The 22,901-nt window shown below is 38.0% G+C and overlaps 1 protein-coding gene across 1 annotated transcript in view; it reads right to left on the bottom strand.

The window, feature by feature from the left end:
- The window catches only part of PLCXD3 (phosphatidylinositol specific phospholipase C X domain containing 3), a 195,626-nt gene that overhangs the window by 54,826 nt on the left and 117,899 nt on the right, over positions 1-22,901 (bottom strand). Inside the window, exon 2 of the mRNA XM_012435460.3 lies at positions 14,890-15,598. Coding sequence (XP_012290883.1) covers positions 14,890-15,598 — 709 coding nt within the window. The remainder of the gene's footprint in view (positions 1-14,889; positions 15,599-22,901) is intronic.

Here is a 22,901-nt window from a genome sequence, read left to right on the forward strand (position 1 = left end):
ATGGTATCTCATTGTGGTTTTGACTTGCATTTCTCTAATGATCAGTGATATTGAGGTTTTTCAAATGTTTGTTGGCCACATAAATGTCTTCTTTTGAGAAGTGTCTGTTCATGTCTTTTGCCCACTTTTTAATGGGGTTGTTTTTTTCTTGGAAATTTGTTTAAGTTCCTTGTAGATGCTGGATATGAGACATTTGTAAGACAGGGAGATTGCAAACATTTTCTCTCATTCTGTAGGTTGCCTATTTACTCTGATGATAGTTTCTTTTGCTGTGCAGAAGCTCTTTAGTTTAATTAGATACCATTTGGCTTTTGTTGCAATTGCTTTTGACATCTTCATCATGAAATCTCTGCCTGTGCCTATGTCCTAAATGGTATTGCTCAGCTTTTCTTCTAGGGTTTTTCTAGTTTTGTGTTTTACTTTAAGTCTTTAATCCATCTTTAGTTTATTTTTGTATATGGTGTAAGGAAGGGGTCTAGTTTCAATTTTCTGAATACAGCTAGCCAGTTCTCCCAGCACCATTTATTAAGTAGGAAATTCTTTCCCCATTGCTTGTTTTTGTCAGGTTTGTCAAAAATCAGAGGGTTGTAGCTGTGCAGTTTTATTCCTGGGTTCTCTATTTTGTTCCATTTGACTATGTGTCTGTTTTTGTAGGAAATAGATTTCCTACAATAGATTGTAGGAAAATTTGCTCAAAAATGAACCACAAAAACTGAAAGATGTCCATTAATAGTTTTGTTTTTCTTTGTCTTCTTTCATTTGGTTTTTCTTAGACAAGGTCTTGCTCTGTCACAAAATAGTACCATGCTGTTTTGGTTACTGTAGCCTTGTGGTATAGTTTGAAGCTGGATAGTATGATTCTTCCAGCTTTGCTCTTTTTGCCTAGGATTGTATTGGTGATTTTGGCTCTTTTCTGATTCCATATGAATTTTAAAATAGTTTTTTTTCTAATTCTGTGAAGAGGGTCAATGATAGTTAATGGTAATAGCATTGAATCTATAAATTGCTTTGCACAATATGGCCATTTTCATAATATTGATTCTTTCTATCCATGAGCATGGAATGTTTTTCCATTTGTGTTATTTGAGCAGTGGTTTTTAGTTCTCCTTGAAGAGGTCTTTCACTTATCTTGTCAGCTGTATTCTGAGGTATTTTATTCTTTTTATGGCAGTTGTGAATAGTAGCTCATTCATAATTTGACTCTATATTTGGTTCATTCATAAGCTGGCATAGAGCCAAATTCATTATAAGCTATTGCCTATTGTTGGTGTATAAGAATGCTAGTGATTTTTGCACATTAATTTTGTATCCTGAGACTTTGCTGAAGTTGCTTATCAGCTTAAGAAGCTTTTGGGCTGAGATGCTGGGGCTTTCTAGATATAGGACCATGCCATCCACAAAGATAGTTTGACTTTCTCTCTTCCTATTTGAATACCCTTTATATCTTTGTCTTGCCTGATTGCCCTGGTGAGAACTTCCAAATACTATATTGAATAGGAGTGGTTAGAGAGACAAGACACATCCTTTTCTTGTGCTGGATTTCAAGGCAAATGCTTCCAAGCTCTTGCCCATTCAGTATGATGTTTGCTGTGGATTTGTCATATGTGGGTCTTATTATTTTGAGGTATGTTCATTCAGTACCTAATTTATTGAGAGCTTTTATCATGAAGGGATGTTGAATTTAATCAAAGGCCTTTTCTGTAGCTATTGAGATAATCATATGATTTTTGTCTTTGGGTCTTTTTCATATAAACATTTTCAATCGAGAGCTATCTACCCTTTGCTAACTGGAGTAGAAGATGGTGGACCATTGAAACATCCTTTCTACACACAGCCTGCATCAGGAGACATGGAAATGTCATTGCTCATGGTTCATAGTATTAAGAAGGCTCTTCATCTTTATTACTTATAAGAGTTCTCAGCCATATTGTATTTGGGGTCTTCTCGGTCTGTGGACACATAAGTGATGTGTTGAAGTATACACACGCAGTGGCAATAAGTTGTGTGTTCATGCAAGGGTGTGGAATTCTCCTTATGTCATATAAGACCATGTAGAAATGTCTGTGGCACTTGCTCTGCTTGTGAATGGCAGTAGAGTCAAATTAATTAAATAACCACTTAACCCCTAAGCAGTGAATGTGAACGTGAGACAAGAAAAATACTAAGTTTCCAGGATACTTTACAGTAGATCCGTCATGACTCTTCTGAATCCACATATGCTGTCTGTTAACAGATTGAATTTAGGCTGAACTACACTCCTGACCAAATTTTCCTACAATCTATTCATTATAAGCTAGTTTTACTTTGAAAAACAGACAACCTGAATTAAACTCTCAAAAATGAACCACAAAAACTGAAAGATGTCCATGAATAGTTTTGTTTTTCTTTGTCTTCTTTTGTTTGTTTGGTTGATTTTTTTTTAGACAAGGTCTTGCTCTGTCACCCAGGCTGGAGTGCAGTGGTGCAATTTCAGCTCACTGCAACCCCCGCCTCCTGGGTTCAAGTGATTCTCCTGCCTCAGCCTCCTTAGCAGCTGGGATTACAGATGCCCACTACCATGCCCAGATAATTTTTGTAGTTTTAGTAGAGAGGGGTTTCACTATGTTGGCCATGTTGCTCTCAAACTCCTGAGCTCAAGTGATTCACCCGCATTAGCCTCCCAAAGTGCTGGGATTACAGATGTGAGCCACTGTGCCCAGCCAATTAATAGCTTTTGATAGAACTATTGTCTTATTTTTTTTTTTTTTTTGACTGGTTCATTTTTGAACCCAAGCTAAATAATATAGGCAACAACTTTTCTGTTCAGTATTCAGACAAGTAGCAGCCAATACAGTGAATTTGGTCTGTTTTATATTGGCCCCATCTCACATCCATTTCCAAAGGGCAGCCTGTGCTTTTAGCATTCACTAATGAAATCACACATTACAGTCTCACTGCCACACACTGATTCTTCCAGATAGGATGTCACAGCCCCAGCAACAACTTGTAAGCTTTTTCCCTTTAACAGCTGAGGCCACAGGGAAATAAGTGATGAGGGGGTGGAAGGAAAGAATATTTTAAAGTAAAAATTCAAGATATAATTGTGATTTCTAAAAAAAAAAAAAAAAAAATCGATTATGACAAGGAAGTCTCTAGCCATTCTTGTCTAATTATTAATACTTTCTAAATAAATTAATTAGCAATAAGCTACAATCCCAGACACACAGAGCAAGAGCCAGAAGATCTATGCTCTAATCAACAAAGCCAAATATTAGTGCCTGCAACTGATGCATGTAGTATTTTCTCATAAAATCCTCCATCCACGGTCAGATATTCTGAGAAAATTTCGTATCTTTAGCTTTTTTATTGCTGTTGTTATACTGAAAATATTATAGAAAATAACATTTTATCAACCAAATGTGGTAGTTAAAAGCTGACACCTCATTGCCTAGATTGATGTTAGTTCATTATTTAATATTTCTGTAACAATTTGGTTAGGTGGGACACACTTAAAGCAACTCCTTGCCCTTTTATCTTTTTTGACAGAGAGGATTTGGCTTATATCACCTCACTCAACTAGCCATTTATACTTGTCAGAGTCACCCTTGTTACTCAGTAGGTCAGTCACTGAAAACTGTGTCTATCAAGTACATTCAACACAAACATCAGGATGGCAAGCCCTCAGGGGCACCCATACAAACAAGCCCAAGAAAAAATATGCGTCCCATTGTGAAAGAGGGCAACAAACCAATTTAGTTGAAAATATGACAGTTTGCATCATATCTTCTGCTTCCTTGTGCCCTGAATGAGTTGTGAAACCTTGGAAAGATAGCTGGAACGTTCCCAAATCTTAAAAAATCAACAATTCCCTTTATAAAGAGCTGTGTTCTTCTATTTGGTTTTTCCTTGCCCTGGACCCCTTCTCTCCACCATCTGGGAAATTTCAACAGTTTTCTAAGTGTATAGGGAGAAATTTAACATCACAGAGAAAGAAAGCAGGTTGACTTGTCAATATAGCCCAATTTGAAGAGTCTGCATTTTCAGTAGCCAATCCCTCAGCTAGGTTGTTTCCAACTCTTTGATTTGCCTCATTATCAAAATGGTCTGGGCTTTTGCATAGAAACAGCCTCGACTTTTTTAATGAGAAAAAGAACAAAGAAAAAGCACATGGATAGACTAATTTATACTAGAAGCTTTTAAGCCAAATGGGAATAAGTGATATATATTTTTTTCACGTTGTATTGAAAAACAGGGAAAGAAAAAAGCAGCCCCTTACAACTGAGAGCTGGCCAGACCTTTACAACCAGGTCATGTTATTCTCCTGTTGGACATAAACAATCAGCCAGTTGGGAGGCCAAGGCAGGTGGATCACGAGGTCAGGAGATCGAGACCATCCTGGTCAACATGGTGAAACTCCGTCTCTAATAAAAATACAAAAAATTAGCTGGGCATGGTGGCATGTGCCTGTAATCCCAGCTACTCAGGAAGCTGAGGCAGGAGAATTGCCTGAACCCAGGAGGGAGAGGTTGCGGTGAGCGAGATCGCGCCATTGCACTCCAGCCTGGGTAACAAGAGCGAAACTCCGTCTCAAAAAAAAAAAAAAAAAACAATCAGTCAGAATACCAACTTCAGGTAAGGTCACTACCTCTCTTGACTAAAATGATTGACAGCGACTCCTTTACCAATTACAGTTTAATCTTGCTCTAGCCCTATCGATTAGGCTTGTTGAAATACCAGTTATAGACTTGTCCTTGCTTCCTGAAAGCATCTGATCTAGAGAGAACCCCGGCTTCCTTAGACCACCACTCAAGTCACCCAGCGTAAGCCCAATCTTCTAAGTCCCTTCTAGCATCCCCTTACTGGGATGTCTCATGTATGAACCCCATGGTATGTTCTCCCTCACTGCAACACATCATGAACCCTGCATGGAGATCTTTGGCTAAAGGACAATCACAAAATACTTATGTCTCTTCTCTTGCAGCTGTTGCTTCTTGAATGCCTTTTCACCCGAATGGACTTGTGCCCCACTCAGGAGCACTGCCTACATAGAGCAGAAGGGAAGAGCTGGCCTTCAGGCCTTCTTCTCATGACCTTGGAATGTGAATTGAGATTTCTACATCTGGTCCATTTTACTTCTTGAATCAGACACCTTTTACTCATTCATCTACTGATATGTCATGATATGGTTCATCTGAAATTCCAAACGAATCTCCCTTTTCCCTCAGTTGCTGACTGAAGTACACAAATTATTGTGTCACCACCTGACTAATTATCCCTGCTGCCTGGATCCTCCATCTTTATTCTCTCAACCCCAATCAACTTACCTCCTTTCAACTTTTTTTTTTTTTTTTGGTGAGTGCTAGCTATACACACTAGCTATATTTTAAGCTAGTTTCTTTTAGAAATTAAATTCAATCTGTCCAGGAATTCCACAGAAGAAAACTGAGATCCAGAGAGGTTTACTAAAGTGGGATAATCTCCATCCTATGCCAGTTTTCCAGAAAAGTATATGTATGTATATGTATTAATTCTCTCTCTCTCTCTCTCTCTCTCACACACACACACACACACACACACATACACACACATGGCACTGAATGGATATCTGACTTCTCAAAAACTTGGAAACTTCTCTATTCTTTAATCTCTCTGAAACAGTGAAAATTGCCTGGCTGTACTTAAATGTATTTTAATCTTCTTTAATCTTATAACATCAGCAGAATGAAGGAGAAGGAGAGCTTTTATGTATACTCTTATTTCAAAAATTTTGGGATCAAAGTTGTTAAAGTGGAGAATTACAGATGGCCCTCCCTCCTGCCATACCCCAGAGGACACAGGCTGAACTTACTCCTCTGTCACACAGTCTCACAGCTGTAAGCTGGTACAAAATCTTCTTCCTTCTGAGAAATAAAAATTAAATATTGAGCCCCCCAGCCAACTGAATGGACCCTCTTCTTGGCCAAAAGAACCCAGAGAAACCTTAAAAACTGAGTTCTTGGCCAGGTGCAGTGGCTCATGCCTGTAAGCCTGTAATCCCAGCACTTTGGGAGGCTGAAGCAGGCAGATAACTTGATGTTAGGAATTTGAGACCAGCCTGGCCAACAGGGTGAAGCCCCATCTCCACAAAAAATACAAAAATTAGCTGGGCGTGGTAGCATGCACCTGTAATCCCAGCTACTCGGGAGGCTGAGGTGGGAGAGTCACTTTAACCTGGGAGGCAGAGATTGCAGTGAGCCGAGATCATGCCACTGCACTCTAGCCTGGGCAACAGAGCCAAGGCTCCATCTCAAAAAACCAAAACAAACAAACAAACAAAAAACTGAGTTCTTGGCCATGATGGGATGGGAGATTGGACATGCCCATTATACCTCTTCTTCACTAACTGCCACTAAAAGACTTTCTTTCCTAAGAGTTAAAAATCAGGCCATCCAACTTCCCCACCTTTCTGTAGTTTCAACACAACAACTCACCAGCATTTCTTCCTGATCAGAGACAACAAATCATAGACTGGTTCTGGTTGGTTTACAGAGGCTGCTCATCACATGCCTCAGTGTCCTCTGTTTCTCTTTTTGACATATAGGAACTAATTTTAATGTATTTAAATGTTAAGTCTCCACCTAGAAGTGAACATGGGGCTTATGAAATGTGCCTGTTTACTTATTTATAAATGCAAACATCTCGCTTTGTGAATATTCATTGATTCTCCTATAACCTGTTGAATAGGTATACTTAGCTGACTCATTCAGCCTAAATTTTTGCATTACACTTCTTTTCCTTGAAATGCCTTTCTCAGTTTCTACTGGAGGCTACATTTCCCAGCCCATGGAATGGCCAGCCTGCAGGCTGCAATCCTTTACAAGAAATAAAGTTCTCCTCTCCAAATTTATGAACCTCATAATTCTTCAGTTGAAACTCCTGCTCCTCTTCTTTTCTTTCTCATCTTGTTTGAAAATAGCATTGGGGAGGCAGTTGGGATGCAGTGCTGTAATGTTAATTGGCTTTGGTGGGAGACACCGAGTTTAGAAGTTATTAAGGCTTCTTCCAGGAGAATGTGCTTTTTAGCCGAGGGGAACCAACTTTCTCACCAAAGGTGAGAAATTGTTTATGCTTATCAGTCCAATAATCCTAGGGTCAAACTAAGTGACATGAGACGGAAGATGCCAAAAACTGAGGGTTAGTTTTTGGAAATCATTGATAGGTAGTTCTACCTGAGTGATACAACAAGCAAATATGAACTGAAATTTGGCAGGCCCTGTGGGTAGAGGAGTTGTAGCTTAGATTTAAGGAAGAACTAACTAAGCCTAGGGAGGAGAGCATTGACAAATACTGGGGTTTATGTTCTATAGGTTAACTAAAACCAGGTTAATTTGCCAGTAGGGATGACTAAGGTGCAGCTTGTTTGCGGATATGAGCAGTGCTACTTGAAGTGGGGCTCACTTGAGTCTGTTAAGGATGAAACACTTTGAGCCACAGACTACTGAATCAGAATCTTTGAAAGTGGCATCCAGGAATTTACATTTTAACAACATTTTCATAAGTGCATTCCAGTTTGCCAAGTCCTGGGCTGGGAAAGGGTTGCTTTCTGGAGCTTCCTTTTGACTTACAAGCCAGAATCCCCTTTCTAGAGATTCAAAAACAGATTCTGAGTTGGTCCCAGCACTGGCTTCTAGCATCATCTGAGCAAATTATTTAGCCTTTCTGACCATCCGTTTCTTAAATTGCAAATTAGAAATAACACTTGTACAAATGAAGCCATGTACATACATAGAAACAGACATACATGCACAGACATATATGTATGTGTCTATATGCATACATATATATATACACAAAGAGAGAGAGACAGATTGAAGAAATGAATGAAACCTTTTTGTAAGCAATGATTATTGGAACACTGACTTTCTACAGTCTCCTTAGTTTTTTTTCTCTTCAGGCATATGTAGCCTGAGGAGATAGCTTTCCCCATCTGTTAAATAGAATATCCCAAATAGGCATTGTCAGCTGCTCTGCTCTGCTGCTGTGCTGACCTGTCTTGGGACATGGACTAGGGTGGAAGCGTGGGGCCGGAAAGCTGATCTTTATGGAGGTCAGTAATCTCTCGTGTCACTGCAGCTGACTTTGAACCATTCGGAGTCTCAGCCTTTAAGTGAGGTTTTTCCTGGCTCTCTAAAGTTGCTAAGATGACTGGCACTGCAACTAAAAAACTTCCAAGAGACTAGAACCACTTCGTCTGGGTTGGGGCAAGGAAAGAGGGTAAACTGGGAAGCAGGAGGGTTGTGAGCTGGAATGTGTCCCCACTGGAGAGAAGAAAAGAGTCTTTTGGGTTCATGATGCAGAGAGAGAAAGAGAGAGAGAGAGAAAGAGAGAGAGGGCCTAGGGAAAGTAAGCCCAACACAAAATCCATCGCCCAGTCCTTCAGTTTTACTCCCTATCCCCTCCAGGCAAGGCTTTGGAGCACCATGTACTGTTGAGTGCAGTGCAGATTGAAAACCCTTCCGAGTTGGTATGTGCAGCCTGGTATGCTCCGCCCCCGCCCACCACTAGGCTTTCTGTTTATCCTCTGGCCTTATCCCTCTCTGGGGTATCTCTTCTTTTGACTGGGAGCCAGGTCCTGGATTTTAATCCTTTCTCTGCTGCCAGTTAGCTCTGTGTCCTTGGGCAATCAATTAGCACTCCTCTTGGCCTCAACTTCCTTATTTAATAAAAAATGGTGAAATGAGCAATAGGCACAAGGCAAGAAGGATTAAGCCCAGCCATCTCTAACGCCCTTCATGTTCTATGTCAATTCTTCCTTAGGGGGTTCCATGCTACCCTCCTACCAGGGTTTGCTTTTCTGAGGCAAAGCCACACACTTCAGACCTTCTCTTCTCTTAGCTTTGCCTACTCTATCACCAGCATAATTTACTTTCCCAAACCCCTAGACCTAACTCTGACTTCTGAGATGAAAGATAACATATTACATGCAGCCAGTGCTAAGCAATATTAATTTTACCTAATCTGCAAGAGTAAGCATGGGACCTGGAGTTGAACAAACCCATGTAATAATCCTAGCTTATTAATTAAGGAATGACTTTAATATGGGATTCTAAAGTAAGGTATTAGGCATCTCTCATCCTGAATTTCCACCACTAATGGATTTAATAATACCTAATTTGTAAGGCTACAGGACCTTAAATGGACACAAATCATGTAGAGCTCTTAGCACAGTGCCTGGCACATAATGTGGGCTCAGCAACTGCAGTTGTCTTCCTTTCCCCAGCTGGGTAACATTGGTGTATACTAACCACAACATCCTGAAAACTCCGCCTTACACTCAAGGTGATTATGAGACTAAGTGGCCAGGGCTGCCCATCATCCAGCTCCAAGGGATGTCACACATATAAGATGATACTGTGAATGGTATTCCAAGGGGGCAGCACTGGCAGTAGGGCTAAAGTCACACCATGTCAGCATTTGTTTTACCTCTCTCTCTTTCTGAACACTTGCTGGCACGCTACTCTGTTTCCCCCTTGAAATGGTGCCTCCGTCTTTGGTCTCTTCCTTCCTTACTCAACCTACATTATTAGGTGGGTTTCGTCCCCTGAGATCCAGTCCTGATTTGCCTTCCTCAATATTTTCCTAATTTATACCTAATTCAGCCAACCATAATCTCCCCCATCCCTTTTTCCTCGACTCATTCCCCCATGTTCTTTTGCACAGCAGTCTGTTCTTGTATCTGATCTTGATTTTTCTTGTCCTCAAGATTTCCTGCCTCCATGCTTTGCTTTTGCTATTTCCTCAGCCTGGGAAGCTACCCCTACCCGTCTCTGCCTATCACATGCTTTTTGTCAAAGCCAGCCAAAATATTTCCAGATATCTCTCTCCTCTAAGTCACTACAGGCCTTGATTTTTAATTCTCCTGTTTCTTTCCAATTTGTATTTAGGTCTTGCATGTTCTTGCCTTTTCAAACCTACGTGCTGCTTGATGGGAACAATAGCACATACCAATTTCAATATCCCTCACAGCACTTAATGCAGAACTCATAGGAGCTGTTCAACAGATAACTACTAAATTGAACTCAGTCTACCTGAATGTTCTGTCAAATTTGATCTAGATATTGTCATTTAATAAGATGAAAACAAAGTTGTAGTCACTTCTTTGGATTCTCACAGATAGCAGGGAGAGAGTATGATGTAATGGTTATAAGACTTCATATCAGAGATCAGTCACTTGAAGTACAGTGTCTAGAACAGATTAGGTATTTAAGTGTTTGCTTTTGTGAATAACTGAACAGAGGAAGCAGCCTGGATTTAAATCCTGAACGCATCTTTTCTTAACTGTGTTATCCAGCTAAGTTGCTTAACACGTCTAAGGCTGAGTCCCTTCATTATTAAGATAGGATGGCAATAGAATCTACACTTAAAGGTTTTATAAATATTGAACCTAATCGTGTATATAAAACAATAAAGGATCTAACAGATAGGGAATCCTTATAACTATAACCATTATTATTATATTAATCATTATCTAAATTGTTGGCCTGTACAAATATTTTCTAATTTAACTCAGCATCACTTTACTTGCAAAAATGCATTGCTGCTTAAAAATTCTGACAGGTAGAATGACTGCATTTTTTAAATTAAAAAAACCTACAAGTTAATAAACTTCCACAAATTAGGAAAGGACTTTACTCAAGTTGCACACCTTCTTTTTAAGAATGTGTGAGTTACGTGGGGGTGAGGTGCAAAAGCTGGTGTTTGAAAAAGAATTAAAAATAGATCTTTAAGAAATAAAAATCTATGTGTTTTGGCATTGCTAAAATGTAGAAAATGAATCTGCAGTATTTAGAACCATTGGCCAGATTGAAGGCTATGGTACCTAAATCCAGGCTGGATTTAGTGTCCCTGAAAGCCACTCACAACTTCAAATGTTGTTTTCTAAATGCATGTGCTCAGAGTTTTACTACCCCAAATATTATACATTATTTTAAAAATTGTAGAGAAAGTAGCTAGTCAAATACAGGATCTTAGAACTGAAATGGATCTTGGAGGTAATCAAGCTCAAACCCCAAATTTTGCAGATGAAAACATGTAAGGCCCAGTGTGATCTTATAATTGCCTAGTAACTTCCTTTCATGGCATAGAAGAATTTACTATACCTTTTGGTGCCAACATAGGACTTTATGAATGAATGGCTTTTGCACAAAAGTAAAGAGGACAATGCCAGAATCAGTTCACTTCACAGGCTTCATCACTTGGTAAAAAGAGAAAGCCAACAAGTTCTGGGGAGTCAAGTGCTCCTTCACTGCCTCTTTGATAAATAAGTGATAAGTATTAATAAATTGCCTTTGCAAGGCATGACCCCAGAGCTGACAATAAGCGTTTCCTATAGGCTCCATGCAGAAGGCTGGAGTATGTCCAATAACCAAACCAATACAAAAAAACTGAGTTTCACATTAATATAACATTCAGAATACAGCTTTGCAAATGGTTAAAAAGAAAGCCTTTCCAGTACTTCTGAGACTAAACTCCGCTAGAGAATGCCAGCACCACTATAATGACAAGATTCGGATATATTTGCAAATTATTTGTACGTAATTTGCAGAATCCTATAGAGGAAAAGGTTGGTTCTATATATGGAGTCTTCATTTCTACTTTTAACGTTCCATTTTCTTCTCCTTTTTCTTTTCAGTGATACAGCTCTACTTTTCCAGATGTATAAGCTAGAGGCAAGTGAGAAGTTCTGAATGAAAGGACTGAGAGCAGTTTTTAAAAATTAATTCCATGTGCTGTTAATAAGTGTTATCTGAACAAAATTTAAGTGCTTGGAATACATTGTATTAGTTAAATTTAAATAGGATTCATCACTAAAATATTCCTTAGTGCCTTTTTAATATGCTAATTTATACTGTGAATCTTTTGGGAGAGTTGTGTAGAATATAATGTTCAGCACCTTCCTGATTTTTCCCCCAACAAATCCTACTTTAGTAGTAGTGTCCTAGAGCATGAGTGACCAAAAAGCAGTTTAACTATGACTTGAAAACTTCTAAATTACATCAAATGCCATAAAAGGAAAAAATGAAAATGATTTATCTTTGAGGAAATTCTTTTTGGCTTCTTCAAAGGATGATCTCTACACAGGTAAAATGAGAGCACAGTTCTTGGCTAAAATGCAAAGCAAGCATTTAATATGAGTGTTTTCCTAAGCATAGAACTATGCTGGAAGCCAGAAGAGGTCATAGGGAGACTTGCATCATGCCCAAATGTAAAAGTTTAAAAATGAAGTTTCTTTCATTCAAGGTATGGAGAGAATGGAGGGAGTTGGAGTAAGTTCCTTCCCAGGCTCCTGAGATTCTTCAAAATCTGGGGACTCTATGGGATACAGTTAAAAACAATGCATTCTTATACATACACAACTCCCTCACTTTCTAAGTTTGTGAGAAAGGGGGTAAACTGTTAATTAACAGAAAAAATAATATTTGTAGAAAGTGGTGCTATAAAGCAAAAAGCCCTCTTGTTTTGATGAACACTTTGTTGGAACTAGCTGAATTTAGGCTTAGGAAGCTGGAGAGAGGTGACTAGTTAGTCACAATCATCTAGAAATGTTAATCTAGTTACATAACCATCCAGAATGTGGGGTCTCAAAGGCAATCTAAGGGTAAAGAAAGAAAAGAGGTGAAAAATGATAAAGAAGGAGAAGATTCAGTCAAAGGATGTGAGGCTGAGGTATACAGTGTTCTAGATGTTGTCAGGGGTGGTTATCCCACGACAGAAGATTTATAATTAAAGACAAGTCTAACATTTGATTTTAAATTATATACATTATTGTGATTATAAAACATTCCTGGCCTCTTCAGATCTTCAGTAAAATTTAAAAACCATTGTGGAAATGAGCATGAAGCAAGTTTCATGTCTCAGAATGGGACACAGACAGACTATGAGGGACAACTAAGCCATAAAATGATGTAATCCAGCAGTAGCAAGAGCTCCTAAGAAATGTAGACATTAGTGGAAATCATAGAGAAAGCCATACGCTTTCACAGAGTACACAGTGAATGGTTGGTAATGTTATTTAAATTTTAAGGAACAGAGCAGTCCTGGCTAATGGACCATTTTGAATAACAGAAGAAAGTTATGATTTTATATGGAGGAACATTTCCACTCCAATGACTTGGAGTTTTCACCACCAAGAAATGCCAACAACCCCCAAATGTGTTGGCCTATATTTCTAATGATCAATTAGCCATATCTACTTGAATGCCTTACGAATGCTTTAAATTCAGCATGATCCTGAAGGTTCCTTCCCCACTTTCTCCCAAGTCCCTGTGCCTTTGTTTACTGACTCTGAATGCTTCCATTACCTGTCCCACGTATCTGTAACTCTTGTCTCCCATTAATACCACACAGTGAACTAGTCACCAAATCATTGTAATTTCCACTTTCCATATTATACCCTTCTATGTTTTTTCACTTCCTCAGTTTAGCTTGCATCACCTTGCTGAAACAGTTCTAAGCACCTATTAATTGCTCTCTCTCTCCATTCCATCGATCCTCCAGGCTGCATGAACTATTACATAAAACATAGATCTGGTCAAGTCATGCTACTTTTAGGCTTTATTATCTAGTTCCCCATTGCTCACAGGATGAGGTTATTTGTAGCCTGGTTAAAAGATTTCAGGAAAAATAATGTGTTCTTGTGCCACTCTAAGCTTCATCTCCATTCATTTCCCAACCTATATGCTATGCCACAAGGTCACCCATACTATTTTCATCGCCAAATTATTTCGCTTCATCTTTTGTCTTTTCCGAAAAGACCTCGAGTCCTAGCAAAACATTCATGCTCTGTCTCTAGTGTAATTCAAAATGTCAATTAAAGATAAAAAGAGATCTGATAAGGATTTGTGTTCTTTCTTCAGATATTTGCATTGTTTAAAATTGTAGCTCAATAAATAATATGTACAATTCAGAATGTTGTGTCACACTCATAGGAAAAAGCTGCAATTGCTCAAATTATACCTCTCAGGTAATGAACATTCTACGTGTTTGGCTCGGCTTGACCAATGAAGTGACCACTTTCTCAGGGATAAGCATTCCTTATAAGGCAGCATATGTAGCATAAAGGGCATAGGATATAGTTTGAGAATAGAGCTTGAGGATCTGTGTTATAATTCACTGTTGAAGGGGTCTTAGGAAAAATATATCACTTTTATGAACCTTGTTTTTTAAATCTGTAAGACAATATCTACTTCTCAGGGTTGTTATGCAGATCAAATGGAATCAGGGATATTAGAAGATGGCAAATGGTAGAGAAGGGATCTTGTAACCTATAAAGCACTACACAAATGTGGAAAAAAGTGCTATGAAAAGAGAACTAGACATGGAGTCAAAATATATGGTGTTATGGGTTGATCTGTGGTCTAGAAAAAGATATGTTAAAGCCCTAACCCCTGCTACTTGTGAGTGTGACCTTATTTGGAAATTGGTTCCTTGCAGAAGTAACATGGGGTCATTAGGGTGGGCCCTAGTTCAATACGACTGGTATCCTTATAAGCAAAGGAAAAGACAGAGACACATGAGAAAATGGCATGTGAAAAAGGAGGCAGAGACTGGAGTGATGCATGTATAAGCCAAGTAACACTCAGGTTTGCCAGCCACCACCAGAACCTAGGAGAGAGGCATGGAATAGATTCTCTCTTAGAGTCCTCAGAAGGAACTGACCCTGCTGACACTCTGATTTTAGACTTCTAGCCTTCAGAACTGTGAGATAATACAGTTTTGTTGTTTTAAGATACCCAATTTGTGTTACTTTGTTATTGCAGCCCTGGGGAGCTAATATACATAGGTGTGAATTTTAGCTTCATCAATTACGACTTCTATGAATTCAAGTTAAATTATTTGAGGTTTCCACCTTAACATTTTAAAGACACTTACCTTTCTGTGATTGTTTCTCTGAGGCCACTTGCCACCCCTTTGACCACAGTGCTAGCTTTGGGGGTCAGCACCACCTGAGATATAAAAAACGAGCCCTTCTTTCTTCTCTCAGTGATGGATGCTTGAAGAAACTGGATCAGTTTCTCGGGGTCTGTGGTGTTGGCCCAGGGTGCTGGCATCATCTGCCCAGGCCACAGAAAGGGCACTTCCAGAGCCACTGGACTATGGTAGAAGACCAGCACTTGATAGTCCTTCTCCCACAGGTACTTTAAACTAACTTCTTGGGCAAAAATCGCTGGGCACATTTTATTTCCATAGATGTCTTTCAGCATTTGGACTAGTTTTTCATGGTGATATTTCTGCATCCCATAAAAGTGGTTGAAGTCCAAGAACACTACCTCCTTATGGTGATCTGTGAGGAATGCATTGATCTCCTCAAGGCCTTCATTGACTTTGGCACTGAACAAACCATGAGCAAAATAGAGTTCATTGTCGGGGTCTCTGGGCTTGGTGGAAATTCGAAGATCAAAATAACGAATCCCAGCTCCTAGCTGACCAGTAAAATTCATTGTCTGAGTGGCTAACCATTTCCGCATGAGCTTTTTGGCCACAGTTCCAAACACAGAGACAAAATTCTGGACAGTTTCTGGCTGTTCAGGACCTACTGGAGAGGCTTCATCAATGTAGAAACTGAAGGAATCATGAGACCCTAGGAGAATAACAAGGCATAATGTGGTTAATTTCCAAGCCTTTGCCCTTTCCAAATTCTTTCTGTCTTGCAAAATCCATACCTCTCCCTCAAATGAGCCACAGGAAATACTAAGAAATTTAATACTAGTTATTTTTCATGTCTTAGGAGAGTCCTTTATATAAATTGACATAGGATACAGAACCCTTCCATAGATCAAACTGATTATAAAACAATAAGAAGCTTTCCTTATTAAATTTAAAATTTAAATAATTATCTGTTCTGTGAACCAAGAATGTAATACACTCACTAGAATTGACTTTCCATATGGGTGATATAAGTGATCACTTATAAAGTGATATATGTATGAAGGACTCACTAGTACTCAAATATTTTACAGTCTTATCCTTTTCCTTGATTTGGGGTTGATTCTAAGCTTAGAAGGATTGTCTCGATGAATAAAGATGCCCTTTTCACAAGCAATCATCATCTGAATTTTTACCTCATTCACTTCAGAAGGCATAAGAGGTCAAAGGAATAGAGGAAAGGAGAAATAAGACAAGAAGGCAGTATGATGCTGATATATTTAACTTCATTCCCGATCTTGTGTTTGGCCAGTTGCAAACTTAGATGAGGTCAAGTACTTTTCACATATTGGATACATGATAAACTGTTCTTGCAAGTCAATACTATCGACAACATTTAAAAATTAACTAATAGATTCTTCTCTTCACAAATTTTCTCTCAACAGCATAAACTCTTTTGGGAATTGGCTTCCAAATTTAGAAGAATTTCTTCCTAGGAAGAAAAAGGACTATTTATTTGATTATTTTTGGCAGTTGCAAATATCAAGACTCTGGAAATGCAGCAATGAACATGTGTGTGATTTGTCACAAATAGAGAATGTCATTTGAAGCTCTTTATTAGGACCCAATAAAGAAAAGTTATTTCAAGGTTGCATTTTATTTCTTAAATCCTCCTTTAATTTTTGGCAAAACCCACTGAAGAGCTAAAATTAAATTAACATATCCCGGATGCTTCACACATTAGAGGGTAGATATGTTTTAAATTCTGACATCCTTCCCTGTGTCATGGCCCTGTCCTAGTACCATCATACCTATCTGTTATTCAGGCTTCCCCCGAGTGCACTTTGTTTCTGCATTCCTGATCTCCCTTCCTTGAGGCACATAATTTCCTAGTTCTTTCACTCCCTAACCCAAAACTCACATACATATAAATACACACAAACACACACAAGAACCTTAAGTTTATCTGTACACACTTCAGGGCCTTGGTCTGATAAGCTATCGGAAGCATTTTTGTTTCAGTGATGCAATACATACCTACGTCTATATTCTGTCTCTCTCTCTCTTTCCAGCTTTAATAGCCTGTAACAATCACAAGTGCCTACATTTCACATCCATGGTAGGTTGTTAAAGAAAATACTTTGCAAAATGTTTTGATACCCTGAAAATCATAACCTTTAAAATTTGGATAAGTTCTCAGAATGATTTGCTTTTTCAAAAACAATAAAAGATAACCCAAATATACAGAAATGCCATGTTTAATTTAATCTGAAACTGCATTCCTTATCTTTAGTAGACAGTATGGCAAGAAAATGTCAGCCCTTTCTGAATAAGCAAAGCTGGGAGTTTGGTTCTGACTGGCAAATTTTAATAGACATTTAAATTGCTGCATACTGATTTATTAGTTGCTATTCAGTTGTCTGCTAATTTAAATGAAAGCTAAACAAATGGTGCTATAGGTCAATATATACAGAGAAGTATATATGCCCCCACAGGTACTTTAAACTGTATTTCTATATAAAAGATAGAAATAAAACAAAGTTTAAGAAGAATTATAATTAAATGATCTAATATTAGATGAGGTAATAAAAAATTTATTTTAAAATGAATTAAAAATAAATTTAAACTCTCAAAATGAGAGTTAAAATAGTTTTCAGGCACATGAAGGGAAACGTGGATGAAAATAATTGGTTACTTCTGTAATCTAGTAGAAATTATACTTGGAGGCAGGCAAAAAGAGAATTAAGTATAACTAGATTTCTTTTACTATAAATGAGTGGTTCTTTGTTTTCAATAAGGCTTTAGTTTCACCTTTCTATTACATAGTTATATGGCAAGTAAAACATTGTAAAAATAAAATTTTAAAAGCAAGGAAATCACCACTTTTGAAAATACTGTGGAAGGATACTGTACTTTCTAAATTATATTATTTGTTGAATTTCATGGAAAGTAGCTTACAGTCAAAATAAGGGAATGTTAAAAATAAACCAGAAGGAGAAGCCAGTGGCGACTTCACCAGTAGCTGTTTTGAGGTAGATGATTCTGAGGTGTAGCCACGGCATCTGGTGTAAAATGCTGCTTCATACTGTAAATGCTATTAGAAAATAAAATCAATTGATACAAAACAATATCTATGCATTTTGCAGGAAAATGTATACTCTCATAATTGTTAAAAATGAATATTTTGATGACTTTTAATTTTATTTGGACTAGTACTTCCGAATTTCAACGTTTTCACTGAATCAGTAAGTTTTCTATTTGTTTGAATGTAAAGCAAAAATACAGCAGTACTTCCTAACCATTCAATCAATAATCGAGAGGAAAAGCCTAACCTGATGTCTTTAAAGCCAGGAGTCCCCTTTGTTCTTGAACTTTTCTGCTATATCTGGTCTGATATTTTGCTTCTATACTGAGTTGGTAATTCTGGGTTTCTGACCTTTTATTCTTCTCTCATCCAGCGTCTCAAACTCATACCTTGGACCTGGTACTTAGTGTCACTCCTCTGATGTTGAATTTAGCTTCTCATCTTTGGGTTCCATTTGCCCTCTCTCCTCAGACAAGGGCTAACCACTCCCATTATGAACCCAGTCCCATCAAGCTTGGTTGCTTTGGCTCTGAATAAGTAAATGTAATCAGAGCAGCTTTTATTTAATTTCTTGGAAACAAACACTTTAATTTGTTTCTCCTCAGTGTGATAAATGGTTCCCTCATTCAGGCACTGTGGGAAGCACACTTCTAAGATGGCACCTAACAATCCTTGCCCTCCTGAATTCATACCCCTCTCTGTGAGTGTGGGCTTCACGGAATGTGTTCTCTTTCTGGGTCCACCAGGGGGGTGTAGTTTTAAGGGCATTCCTAGCGCCATGCCTCCCTGCCATCTCTCTCCGTCTGGGAGATTTAACGGTTTATGTGTGAATTTTGTGGGCATGGGAAGAAACTAAGAGTCAATCACTCCAGCAGAAGTTCTAAGGAACTCCTTTCATCACCCAGGGATCTTAGCGAAGGTGGGGGTTCCTTCCAGGTTAAAAGTCCCCTTCTTCCACACCCCTTCGGACTCCATGTTTGGGTCCCCTTCCACGAACACTCCCTTCATGGAGGCTATCTTTCTCTCTCCTGGATTTCCCCTCTGGGGTCCCCTTCCACACTCTCTCGTGGAAGCCTGTCTTCCCCTCCTAAACTCCATCTCTCTCTATTCCCTTCCACTCACTGTGGAAGCTGCTTTTCTCTCCTGATTCCCTCTTTCTGGATTCTCTTACTCAGGGTGAGACCTGCTTCTTTCTCTCTCCTTCTCCTTTTTCTCTCACTAAATAAATCACTTTCTACAAACACTGTTGAGTCCAGCATTCACGTCACACTGCGCCGTGGTCCCCTCTCTCATTCTTGAGAGGGCAGGAGGCCAAGAACCTGGAGAAACAGCCTCTCAGAGGAGCTGAGGGCACCCTGAACCCCAATATTATAGGCTGAACCTATGACCTGCTTCTAATGAATTACATAAGACAAATATGATGGGATCCCACTTCTGAGATTAGGTTACAAAAGGTTATCACTTCTGTCTTGTTACTTTTTTCCTTGCTTTGATGAGTGAACTGCCATGTTGGAGAGGCCCATGTGACACAGAGGTGAGAGTGGCCCTTGGCCAACAACCAGCTAGCAGCAGAGGTCTTTAGACTGATAGCTCTCAGGGAATTGAATCCCGTTAAGCTTGGAAACAGATCCTGCCTGAGTGAGATCTTGATTGCAGCTCTGTGAGAGAGACTGAAGCAGGGAACCCAGTTAATTAATGATTAGATTTCTGATCCATAGAAGTACACAGAAACTCTGTGTTGTTTTAAGCCACTAAATTCAGGGGTAATTGTTACACAGCAATAGTTAACTAATACAGGCCATAACATCTCTTTGGGGTTAATGAGGGGACATGTGGCCAATAGACCCCCCTGGCTAAAAGAAGTTGAAATTTCAAAGAAGAGAAATTAACTATGTTTATGTTATGGCCATGTTTGTATGCTTGAAAACTGTATCAGGTATGAGAAAAAATTTAAAAGTTGGTTTAGAAAATAATTTTGAATTCGCAAATGGAGTTTCTTTTTCCTGCATACTGTTATGGATGATCTGAGATGTCATCTGGCCTAACCAATGGGCACACAGCATCAATTTTATTACCTTAGCAGTATAGAATGTGTGTAATTATTTCTATATTTTATGATTTCCAGTAGTACTGGACTTAACTTTTCATCCTGCCATTTGGTGTGCTGGGAAGATTGCCCCTAAAACATCCTTCTCCTGGTGATAAGACCTATATAATCCCTCCCCTTGAGTGCAAGGTCTATGATTTCCTATTGTTCTTGTGATTATGTCACATTATATCAAAATGAGATTTAAAAATGTGTAATTAAGGTTCCTATTCAGTTGTCTCTTAATCAAAAAGAGATTATTCTGAGTGGGCCTGACATGACCAGACAAGCTCTTAAAAGAGGCAAAAATCAACAACAGTTATTTTCCTGTTGGTCTTACAGAAGCAAAATGCAATGTTGTAGAGAAGGCCATATGGCAATGGAAGTCATTAAAAGCACACTAAAGTGGTATAAAATTAATTTAAACTGAAAGCATGTGATCAATCAGCAGCAACAGAAAAAATATTATTCAAACTTAAGCAGACCCACCTGAAAATATAGTTGCCATTGCCTATCCTTCTGATTGAAAACAAGACTGATTCTTATCATCAGAAGCACAAATTTAGGAGTCCATAAGCACCATAAAGCCCAGTAGACCATTTCATACTTTCCAATTAAAAGCTTAACTTTTTGTTAAGTTTAGTATACGAGCCTTTATTTCTGGTTATTCAGGGAGTTACTCCTCACTGAGTATTCCTGTCTGCATAGCATGCATGTATAAACTTTGTGTTTTCCTCTGTTAATCTGTCCATTGACAGTTAGTTTGCAGGCCACTAATCACTGGACCCAGGATATAAGGGAAAAGGTTTTCCTCAAAATCTAGTGAACACTAACTAGCCCCTAGGAGCTGAAGTCTGAGGTTCTACAACTCAAGAAACCAAGTTCTGTCAATAACCATCAAGCTTGCAAAACGAACCTTAGCCTCAAAGGATATTGCAGTCTTTGTTAGCATTCTGATTTCAGCCTGGTGTGATCCTGAGCAGAGGACCCAGCTAATGCATATACATAGTCCTTATTTACAGAAGCTGTGAGAAATTTGTACTATTTAAAGTACTATATTTGTGGTCATTTTAATGCAACAATAGAAAACTAATACATTTGGATGCTACTTAAGATCATCTGTATATGTAGTGTCATATAAATATTATAGCACGGTTGAGACAATTAGTGAAAGTATTCTGTAACTTTTAGACTTTATGTGTAAAGGGATATGAATGACTTGAAGCAATTACATCATTTTGATTAAAGGCCCTCAGCAACTGGAAGTAAGTTAGCCTCTCTGTGTAAAAAATTATATTTACTACTAATTCTATTTTGTAAATATTTTCTTCAAGTAAAATGATCTACCTGATGGAAATAAATTGTTATTTTTTTTAACTAATGAATTGTTCATTCAGTAAAACATTTATCAAGCACCTACTATAAGTGCTGCTATTATGCTAGGTATCAGACAAGCATTGTTCTCATCCTCATAAATTTACAGATTAATATGCAATGCACATAAATAGCTATAGTACAGTTGGCAATGATTTTTTTAGGGACTATTGGGTAGCATGGGGTAGAAAGGAGAAAATGTGTGATAATTCATTATTAATATCATGGGCTTATGCAAATAATTAAAAAAAAACTAGACTAAATGCAAAAACAGCCTTGCTTTTTGGGTTTAATGATAAATGGCTCTCGGGAGCCACACTAAACAGGGTACAGAATGGGAGCATTTGCATCTGGCTAATTTTGCCTTAGTTTCTTACTGTGGGCTAGTTGGAAACTAGAAAATAATCAGATACAATCCTTGCCCTCAAGAGTATCATAATTTAATTAGAGAAGTTAGGCATAGACACAACATATAATTCCTTATACCGAATAGCATACCCTTCATTCTTTCCACAGACATTTACTGAGCATCAACTGTGTTCCAGGCATTTAAATTAGACAGTGGAAGGTAAAGACAATCAATTTGGATGTGGAAGGAAAACATTTGCACTTCTAATTTTATATATTTATCTTACAATAATCAAAATTAAACATTAATAACATTTTACATAGGTACTGCCACTGTCACTTCCAAGATAGCCAAATATCATATTCAGTTCTCAAGGTATTTTTTAAAAATAATGAGAATTCCACTGCCCTGAATGTTACCCTCATTCATTGGATCAGATTGTGCTGCATTGCAGTTTGCTGTAATATCTGGCTGGTTAAATAGACTTTAGACTTGCAGAGTTTAATTATCCAAGCACTCCCAAAATAGACATATGGTTTTAGAAGATTTTTTCTTTCTCATAAAAAAGGGCCAGACTAAAGATAATTCAATTAAGTAAATAAGAAAACTAAAACTGACACCTATACTTTTATTATGAGCTTTTCATTAGTCATATTACTGTATTATAATTTTAGTTAATAGAAACACAACCAAAATAATATGAAATTACCAGGAAGACTACATGATATGTGAATTCACTTTTACAATTGTTAACTATGAACCTCACTCTAAGTATGTGTCATGTTTTGTAATACCATTTCACAATAGACTAATACCACAATAAGAAATATGTTTTAAAATAACATATATTTTACACTTTATTAGTATAGTAATGCTTGTTTAATTTATATATAAATGTATTTATAATATTTATACATATATACAAGCACACTGATAAAATTTATGAATAAATAGATCATGGTTGCTTGCTTGAATTTTTTTTTTTAGCTGATAGGAAGGCCTCTAATTTAGTACACTGGAATGATTAGACTGGAGGAGCTAAGTAAAAATGACTCAAATTAGAGACTACTGGAGACAGAGAAACCAGTTAAAGCCTACTGATGTGCTAGTGATTTGAGATATAG

Source organism: Aotus nancymaae, unplaced genomic scaffold, assembly GCF_030222135.1.
Source record: "Aotus nancymaae isolate 86718 unplaced genomic scaffold, 86718_ANA_hifiasm-v0.15.2.pri h1tg000014l, whole genome shotgun sequence".
NCBI lineage: Eukaryota > Metazoa > Chordata > Mammalia > Primates > Aotidae > Aotus > Aotus nancymaae.